Raw genomic sequence first — 10,935 nt, forward strand, 5'->3', positions numbered from 1 at the left:
ACTACTAGAATGGTTCCCAAACACACCGAAAAAGAAAACGTAGAAAAAGTTTACTCGCATACTCACCCTTTTATAAGATATTTTATCAGACAAAGTATTAAAGGAGGAAGAGTTTCGGCAAATCGAAAATCATTTGAAACGGATAAAATGAATGAGATCTGCGCCATATTAAAAGAATACAATGAAAGTGACACGGAGGAATAATAGATTTATTCAAAGAATACAGTGTTAACCCAAAAGATAAAACGGAAGTTCACGCTAAACTCAAAGAACTGGACTATTCTAAACTGATGGCATTTGACGCTAATGGGTTGTACGCTTCCGCCATGACAGAAGGTGAATATCCTAAAGCGGAAAGTACAAGAGCGTTTCTACCAGAAGAAGAAAAAGAATTTGTAAAACTCTTCAATAAACAAAAATTCAGACCTAGAACTGCTATTTTAAAAGTCTGGTTTGAATATCCTACCAACATGTTCTTTCAACCCATACCAGCTAAAGATAAAATAACTTTTACGAATAGAATAGGTAAGAAGGAAACTGGCACTAAAATCAGATTCAGAAATGGTTTCTGTCACGACGTTTTAACATCAGTTGATATTCAAGAAATAGTGAAATCCGGTGGTAAAATTATTAGAATATTAGATGGAATAGTATACGAAGAAAATTTTAAAACTCCACCATACAGATTGTTATATTTTAATTTTGAAGGAATTAAGGAATAAATACAAAAAAGAAGTAGACATGGTTGCTAGTAATTGCATGAGATTATTAGATAATTCCTTATACGGTAAATCTATTCAGAAGGATATAAATACATCGAGACATCTATGGAGTGAAGCGACTTTTAAAGCCAACTTCGATTCACACGTCAAAAGCTATGAAAAGTAAATGATAGTCAATATATAGTTGAGATGAATGAAGAAGAAAAAGAGTTTGTTCCTCCAAAGGATTTTACTAGATTAACACCCGCTCATTTAGGTGCATTTATATTATCTCACAGTAAAAAAACAATTTCATTCACGTAATAGATGGATTTTATAAGCCGGAAATATACTATACAGATACTGATAGTTTATACATTTCGTCTAGCAATTGGGATAAATTAAATGAAGCTGGGTTGGTGTCTGAAAACGAATATAGCAAAGGGAAGAATGATTATGGTGATGGTGGAATCATATTTGGTTTATATTTAGCGCCAAAAGTAAAATATAATATCATTCTAACTTCCGATGGTGTTTTTTTAAAAGAAAAGAAAACGTTTAAGGGTTACTCTAAAGATAAATCGAAGATTATATTCGATTAGCTAGTGGACATGACGTAACGAATGAATTTAAGAAACCTTGGGTTAAAAGTTTTACTGATGGAATAGTTATACCTAATAAAAAACAAAAGAAATTTTTCAGAAGTTATCTGAATCCCGTTAAGAGAAAAGCACCGAATGAAGAAGGAATTATATATCCTTACAACGACGGAAAAGAATTAAACATAGATGAAAACTATGAATTTGATGATCACGATTATCTAACTATTCAAGAAGAGAATGAAGAGTGTTAATTTTTTTGTTTTAAATGAAGTTGAATAACAATTTCCTCGTTACCAAAATCTATAAACCTATTTTTACCATCTTTGATTTCCAGATTTATATCTTTAATCATAAAGGAATTAAGTGGTAAATACGTCGTTTGAAATGGTTTCTCTATAATTCCATATCCTATCGGTACAGTGAATGTTGGAAGACTGTAAATAATCTGACGTTTGTATTTATTGAAAAATCCACCGTTTATTAAATTGCAATGTATATTTATCACATCGATTCTCGATATTAGCTTTGTGTGGTGCTAAAGTGGATTGGGTGTATACTCGTTTATCAAATCCTAGTAACGTATTCAATGAATTTTCTACGTTGAAATCAACTTGACAATTATTTCTTAATATCAATTTTATTTTGTTTAGATTCAAATTACCTTCGAATTCAATATTGTTTTTACCATTGACGCTTCCTGCGTATTCAGATAAGTATTCGTTAATGGCTATGTATTCGTAGCTTCCTGGTAGTAAACGTATGGTTTTGAATGTAACTCCATTATCTGTTGATATTTTTATTTGGTTATTTTTTTCGTTGATATTTCTAATGGAATTGTAAACAGAGAAATACTTTAATCCCAATTCATATTCTTGATTGCGATCGAGTTCGTACTCATAATCTAGAGACAATTTGATGTCTGATTTATTCGAGGTGATGACGAATAGTTGTTCTTTATTTGACATTTTTAATCACGCTTTTATAATCATTTTTATCTATAATACCTTTCTCTAGGAGTCTTTTTAATATACAATTCACTTCATTATATTGTCTGTGCGATCGATGTCCTCCCTTCATTGCCGCTAATATTACTCGTGATCTATTGAGTAGTTCCTCGTTGTTGTCGGATAAAAACGTTATACCTTCTCCAGATACCATATCTTCGAATTCGTCTATTTCTTGTGTGATAGGAGGATGCTCTTCAGCATAATCATCTACCTCATCTTGCTATATAACTTTTGTTATATATATAACTTCTTTCGATCTTCTTGTTTCGGGTCCCGACTTTCTTCTTGCATTTAGAAATTTGGAGTATGCTACTAAATCCTTGTAATCGGCAATACCAACATCCTCGCCATTCATTAAATCTATTAATCCTTTCGTTAATGTGTTTATATATAATCTTTTGTATCGATTATAAATTCGGGGGTATTTGCCCTAAATCTTATTCTAAATCCATTGAACAACAAACCCGCTTCATCAATTATTGGTGAAATGCTCTTTGGTAAATCTGGGTCAGGGTTTGAAAAATAATGTTTTACATCATCTACTGTCCTAATTATAATACCATGATATTCAATCGCTTTGGGCTGTTCTATAGGAGGTGTAGGTTCTATAGAAGGTTTATATTCTAATTTCCTTTTAATATCCTCTTGAGATTTTAATATGGGTTGAAATAGAGTTTGTAGATTTTCCGTTAATCCGAGTTGTTGTAATCTGTTATTTTCAACTTGGGTCTTTATTTTATTCTTAGCTTTGATATATTCTCTATTTCTTTTTAAAATATTATTCCAATCGCTACTCATTTTTAAAAAAAATAAAATTAACATATGTCGATCATAACTCTCAGGTTTTCTAGTATTTACAAATACATGTCCATGATCATCTGGATTTCTCCATTGAGCTTTACAAACTTTTTTGAATGTATCTCTGTCCATTCCGTGATTTATCGATTGAACGATTTGAGATAAATCTTTGTCGTTTAATTCAAATAATAAAAAACAATCCGCATTTTTTCTAATGAACATAGAATCCATCCCGTAAAAAGATTGGGATTGGTATATGCAGTGACAGTTGTGATGTCTTCCTTTCGTGAAGAATTCTTGTTGAACAGCTTGATTTCTTTGCGCTACGCAGTCGTCAAACACTAGTAAGTTCTTTCGATCGCTATCAATTTTAGACAAATCTAGATCATTAATATTTTTCGTAAGAAAAACTTTTATATCCGTTGGTTTCTTTCCTTCGATGTAGTTATTTATGAAATCTTTTATTTCTACTTCTTCTTCTTCGTTTTCTTCGTAATATTGAAATAGGTCTTGAACATCTTTCTTCGGTAGATATTCTAAAGCTTTGAGGAATTGATAATACGATTGCTCTGTTGTTGTTGTGTAGATATACAAAGAATCGAAATCTAAAAGGTTTGGTGTTGTCAACATGTTAAAAGTGAGATGAGTTTTCCCAGAACCAGAACTACCGCATATACACATGAGCATTGGGTTATTAGGAAATATTTCTGAATGATTAAATTTTTTACCCATTTTTTATTATTTTAATTTGTTCCAAAAATCACTCCTTCTCCTTTATACTTTGAAAGATATATTCCTTCTCCAGTGTGTATGTTTTTTAAAAATATTCCATTACCCTTATGTTTGACTTTGATTTCTCCTGTGTCAATACTATCTACTAATTTATTTAATCCTTGTTTAACAGTTTTCTTGGTTTCTTCACTAAAACTTTTTCCAAATTCTTTCATTGTGCCTATCATTTCTCCCACTCCTGAACCTTTCTTTTCCGTTTTAGGTTTTTTAACCTCTGCTGCCAACTTTTCCATTACTAAATTGTGTCTATGATCTTCGGCTGCTTTCTTTGCGTTGGCAGCTTTTGTAGCAGCAGCTTCTGCATCAGCAGCTTTCTTTGCGTTGGCAGCTTTGACTGCGGCAGCTGTACCACCAGCTACTGTACCGGCTGCAATAAGTCCACTAAATATTAAAGGTAGGGAAAATATAAATCCACCTTCTTTTGCGTTCGCGTCAATTCTTTCTAAGTCTATATCGTCTCTGACTTCACAATATTTATATTTATCAATAAGTTTTTTAGTTATGCTGATTTTTTTACCATTATAAGATATTGTAGTTGGTGAAGCTGTTTCTATAGCTTCTATTATTTTCTTGACTAAAGTTTCTTGTTTCATTTTTAAAGGTGTATTTTTTACTCAATTCTTATCATTCTTCTATCTGTTATTTCAATTAAATGTTTTGCTTCTTCCAATAATAAACAATAACCTGTTACATCACCTTGTGTTTTTCAATATGAATATTTATGTTCACTCCTTTTTTGAAAAGATCTTCTTGTTGAGCTGATAGATCAAAACAGAAGATTGGATGATAAAGTGCAAAATCTACATATTCAAACTGAGGTAGATTTCCGAATAATTCACACATATTTTTATAGTTTCTATACAATTCATTATAATCCTTTGTGGTTGGATTAATTGTTAAAGGTTGGTTAGGATAATTATCGTTGTTTAAACTTACTTGAACTTTATGGATTAAAGGATCTTGAGTTTGGTTCATTGCCACTCTGAAGACATTATTGTTATTATTGAGAATCTGGTAAATTCTTGAAACCAACTATTAAATATCTTGCTGGTTTAATGCGATGAAGAAAAGCTATTTCAATATCTTTAGTTAACGAGTTGAATATTCTCGTTTCTACTTCAATTGATGGTGTTATTACGGGTAGAAAAAGTTGGAGATTCGTTATTTCTAATTTTGCATCTGAACCATTCTCTCCAAAGAATATCTTATCGTCGTTGATTTCTCTTTGTAGATGAATTTTATATGGTAAGCCTATGGAAACTTTTCTATGTTCCAACAGACCGAATAAAGGATATAATTTCCAATTTACGTAATTACCCCACCTTTTATTCTCAACAACATTATTATACTGAAGTACTCGTTTTTCGAATCCATGATTAGCAGCTCGTCCTACTCTTTCTATTGTGTTTCGAGCAACAACTCTCACTCTAGCTAAATCAGCATCATTTGCAAGATTTCTTACCGGTTCCTTTAAAATACTTCCATCGCCAACATCGGGTATCCAGCCTGAAACTGAATCAAAATCTTTAGGATATAAAACTGTTTTCAACATTGTGTCGAATTCCCCAGGATGTTTGATTGTTTCTATGGGATTTGAACCAGCTTCCAAAACCATCTCGCTAAATAAAGATGAAAAGAAATTGTTTTCTAACGTTGTATTTGTTTGTGGAACACGATTTTCATTGGGAGTTCCATCTTTTATTTTGAAATCGCATCTGAAATAAGCATCGGAAAGAAGCAACCAATTCGATAATGAATTTATTTCGAAGGTAAATCTACCACCATCATTCAATTGGGATTTAGAACCAACAGTTGGTGAGATGATAATATAATCCTCTTTTTTCTTGTTAAATGAATAACGAATTGGATAGTATAATCTAAAGATTGGATCTAGTATTTTTTTGCCATTTTTAAGGTTTAAATTTGAGTAGAAAATTGTTTTTTCTCCCTTCTACATTATTTTAATATGCTTTTTTTGATGGAATATAGGAAATTGATTGAAGGTGTTTTTTAATGTAAGAATTTATGAAATGTAGGGAATTTAGGTCTTTTTTGGGAGCTTATAGATTGAGCCCATGAAATGAAATGGAATGGGGAATTCCATATGCGACCAATCTATAAGCTCATATACTCTCTTTTTTGATGGAATGTAGGAAATTGATTGAAGGTGTTTTTAGTGTATGAAATGTAGGGAGAATAGGGTGTAATAATTTACAGGGAGTTTAGGTCTTTAAGTGTAAGAATTTATGAAATGTAGGGATATTAGGTCTTTTTGGGAGCTTATATATTGGTTGCATTTTCCCCATGAAATGAAATGCGACCAATTTATAAGCTCATATACTACTGCTATCTATGTTCTCGTATCGATACATACCAGCTAACAACAGACTATCTATGTTCTCGAATAGATAAATAGCAACAAACAACAAACTATCTATGTTCTCGTATCGATACATAGCAACTAACAACAGACTATCTATGTTCTCATATCGATAAATAGTAGCTAACAACAGACTATCTATGTTTTCGACTTAATAAATAGCAACTAACAACAGACTATCTATGTTCTCGACTTGATAAATAGCATCTAACAACAGGCTATCTATGTTCCCGTATCGATATAGAGCAACTAACAACAGACTATCTATGTTCTCATATCGATAAAAAGCAGCTAACAACAGACTATCTATGTTTTCGACTTGATAAATAACAACAAACAACAGACTATCTATGTTCTCGACTTGATAAATAGCAACTAACAACAGACTATCTATGTTCTCGACTTGATAAATAGCAACTAACAACAGACTACCAATGTTCTCGACTTGATACATAGCAACTAACAACAGACTATCTATGTTCTCGACTTGATAAATAGCAACTAACATCAGACTATCTATGTTCTCGACTTGATAAATAGCAACTAACAACAGACTATCTATGTTCTCGTCTCGACACATAGCAACTAACAACAGACTATCTATGTTCTCGTCTCGACACATAGCAGCTAACAACAGACTATCTATGTTCTCATATCGATACATAGCAGCTAACAACGGACTATCTATGTTCTCGTCTCGACACATAGCAACTAACAACAGACTATCTATGTTCTCGTCTCGACACATAGCAACTAACAACAGACTATCTATGTTCTCGTCTCGACACATAGCAACTAACAACGGACTATCTATGTTCTCGTCTCGACACATAGCAGCTAACAACAGACTATCTATGTTCTCATATCGATACATAGTAACTAACAACAGGCTATCTATGTTCTCGTCTCGATACATAGCAACTAACAACAGACTATCTATGTTCTCGTCTCGATACATAGCAACTAACAACGGACTATCTATGTTCTCGTCTCGACACATAGCAGCTAATAACAGACTATCTATGTTCTCGTCTCGACACATAGCAACTAACAACGGCTATCTATGTTCTCGTCTCGATACATAGCAGCTAACAACAGACTATCTATGTTCTCGTCTCGATACATAGCAACTAACAACGGACTATCTATGTTCTCGTCTCGACACATAGCAGCTAACAACAGACTATCTATGTTCTCGTCTCGATACATAGCAACTAACAACAGACTATCTATGTTCTCGTCTCGACACATAGCAGATAACAACAGACTATCTATGTTCTCGTATCGATACATAGCAACTAACAACAGACTATCTATGTTCTCGTCTCGATAAATAGCATCTAACAACAGACTATCTATGTTCTCGTCTCGATATAGAGCAACTAACAACAGTCTATGTTCTCGACTTGATACATAGCATCTAATGACTTAAATTGCTAATACAGCCTCTTGAAAACCAAATCATTAATAAATCGTTATATCAGTCTATTGTCGATAAGAACAGGGTAATTTGTTATAAAAATATGAGTTATATGACTACAATAGAGCACAACAATCCTTTTTAAAATAATAATCACAACGAAGACTGTACAAATGTAATCTGTATTTTTTATTTTCTGAATTCCTACTGAACTACTTTAGTCATTTTCTTTACTTCATATTATTGAAGTCAGTTAAAATAATAATTTTTAATATTGTACAGCAATCAATAATAATAAAATTGATGCATGTTTCTTTTAACGCAGAAAAGTCACTATCTTCAGAATCAATTGTTTCGTATCGTCAAGTCAAACCGAGGAAAATGTTGTCGATATTGTTGAGATGTATGTTTATATTTGTAATTGGTGAATCTTTTGAGATAATCTCTAGAACTTATGTCTCTTTCTCAAATGACCAACTATTTTCAGGATATTATGATTATAAAGTTTTACCTGGACGGATACGATGTGCACACTCTTGTTTAGCCGATGACGTATGTTTTGGTTTTGCGTATCATAAAGGGCGTCAGATATGCTATGTTTATAATCAGTTTCCACATTCACCAATAGTAGATGTTGGTATGGTTACGGTTTTACCCGAAGGTAAAGTTTGATATTAAAAACTATTTACATCGTTCTACTTTTCTCCATAACTTCATCTAGCATTAGTAGAACACTGTTACTGAACACCTATCCTAATCTTCAACAGAGGTGCTGAAACTAGAACTGTTTCGTGTTCATAGGCGAAGTACAGTCACTATTTTAACCACCACGTTGAAAGTTAAATCATGTTGATGAAATAGGCTGGACACATAGAAAAACAAATAGAATTTCAGAAATCTTTTCGTTTCTAATTTACGACGTATTTCGGGTTGCGTTTTGCGGTTCAGATCGTTAGTACTTGGTTTATTTATTAATAATGATAATAGTGCAAACGACTTTTTGAATTGTATTAGACTGATGCTCAGAGGATGTATAAAGCTGATCAATGTTACAAGCATCATAAGACAGGAAGTGTCCTTTCAGGTCCCACTTCTGCAGCAACCTCTCTCATGTAAACCAGAGAGTTGAAGATATAATATATTGATCATTGTAAAGATGAAGATGTAATATATTGGTTATTGTGAAGATAAAGATGTAATATATTGACCATTGTGAACATGAAGATGTAATATCTTGATCATTGTAGATAATGAAGATGTAATATCTTGATCATTGTAGAAAATGAAGATGTAATATCTTGATCATTGTAGAAAATGAAGATGTAATATCTTGATCATTGTGAAGATGAATACTGCCAAACTTAGAGTGTTTCTAATGAAAACATATATGAAATTGTTGACTGGTTTTTCAGATACCTCGTATCGAGTAGAAGTAAAAACAGGAGATGTAGTTTACGCAGGGACCAACGCCAAAGTTACTCTGAGAATTTATGGTAGTCGTGGAGACACAGGTCCTTTACAACTAGACCAATCTCTTAATCATTCTGATCCGTTTAAACGAAACTACATTGATACTTTTATACTTACAGCTCCAGTCATTGGACAGGTAAGGAAATCCGATAACCATAGAAATAGAGACTGAACATAAAGTATTTTCTACAAAATTTGCAGCAGGGTTTCACTTGTATTTCTTTTATCTTATCTTAACACTGTTTTTATTGGTGTTTATTTTTATCGTAAATTTGGGTGCTAATGTAGATCATAACCACCTTCCGTCCGTCAACATTTGCTTGTAAACGCTCTAAAAACTAGATTTTTTTTATGGAATCAAATGAAATTCGGTATGTGTATACATATTTATAAAACGAAGTTCGAATTTGAGCTATTTTCGACCTTTAGAAGCAGAGTTATTGTCCTTGTCCCAAAATCTTGAATATGCTATTACTCTCTTAGTTTTCAAATGATTTTGATGAAACTTAAAATGGATGTTTCGTTTTTACCTTCCGCATTTGGCTGAGGTCCACTATCTTGATTTTAACTTTCCATAGGAGATTTTGACAATCTGTAGTTAATATTGGAAACGAAAAAGATTTTAATATTAAATATAAAAAGTTTTAAATGAAAGTCTTATAGCAGACTATTTGATATGAAAATTTTGAGGTACAGAACCCAGAATTTTGTTTTGAAACAGTTTTTTTCCGATTCGGCATATCTGAAATATGTTGGAAAAATACATTACCGACTGATACCCAGAAATGCCTCTCACTTGAACGTTTCTTTGAAATCCCACAAGTCTATTTTTACTCCTAGAATTCTTTGGATTTCTAAGAAAATGTTTTTTTATTGTTTGGTATTTTATTTTGACAGAATACAATTCATTTTCAAAATTTCTACCCTAATAACTAGACTATTAATTAAACCTTTTAGTTATAGTTCCAGTTGATTTATGTTGTTTTGAATGTTGACAAGGAAACACTCATTGTTAATATCTTACATTATTTACATTACTATTACTAGTAGATTATTGACTGTCTGATTTTAGATTGAAAGAATTAAAATAGAACATGATAACTCCGGGCCAGGCCCTGGGTGGTACTTAGGTACAGTAAGTATTGATTTGCCATCTAAAGGTCGACATTATGAGTTTGTGTGTAATCGATGGTTATCTAAATCAGACGATGATGGAGCGATTGAAAGAGAATTTCAGCTAACTAGTTCAGAAGGTAATTATAAATAAGAATTTAGACATTATGAATATAACATTGTGGATATCACAGAAATTTCATTGAAACAGACTAATTAGATGAACTAAATAAATAAAAACTACCGAGGAAACGCCTTTTCTTAATTCACAAACTGTAACGAAGAATTGTGGACAATTATTATTTTGACTCAGAAGTCCAAGACCACTATGCCCTTATTGCAAAGTTGGTGAGCGCCTCATAATAGAGATCCAAACTAATCCTATATTTAATTTATGCTTCAGAATTGTAATGCACGTGATAGGAAATATAATACAACTGTCAGACGATTATAACCAATGGAGTGGAAGGTCGATAACGATGCATTTAACTTACATTATTAATAAAAGTTGTATATTATAATTATTGACAGGGAATTGATATTATATTGTTGGTGTAGGTTTATGTTAAAGATAATATAAATTAATAAAAGTTGTATATTATAATTATTGAGAGGGAATTGATATTATATTGTTGATGTAGGTTTATGTTAA

General features: G+C 32.1%; 1 protein-coding gene across 1 annotated transcript in view; it reads left to right on the forward strand.

Annotated features, from left to right (window-relative positions):
* The window catches only part of LOTGIDRAFT_144836 (hypothetical protein), a gene marked incomplete at both ends in the record, with an annotated part of 65,091 nt that extends 54,654 nt beyond the window's left edge, over positions 1–10,437 (forward strand). The window contains 2 exons of the mRNA XM_009056169.1: positions 9,068–9,306; positions 10,243–10,437. Coding sequence (XP_009054417.1) covers positions 9,068–9,306; positions 10,243–10,437 — 434 coding nt within the window. The remainder of the gene's footprint in view (positions 1–9,067; positions 9,307–10,242) is intronic.
* Positions 10,438–10,935: the final 498 nt, after the last annotated feature.

This window comes from Lottia gigantea (assembly GCF_000327385.1).
Source record: "Lottia gigantea unplaced genomic scaffold LOTGIsca_266, whole genome shotgun sequence".
Classification (NCBI taxonomy): domain Eukaryota; kingdom Metazoa; phylum Mollusca; class Gastropoda; family Lottiidae; genus Lottia; species Lottia gigantea.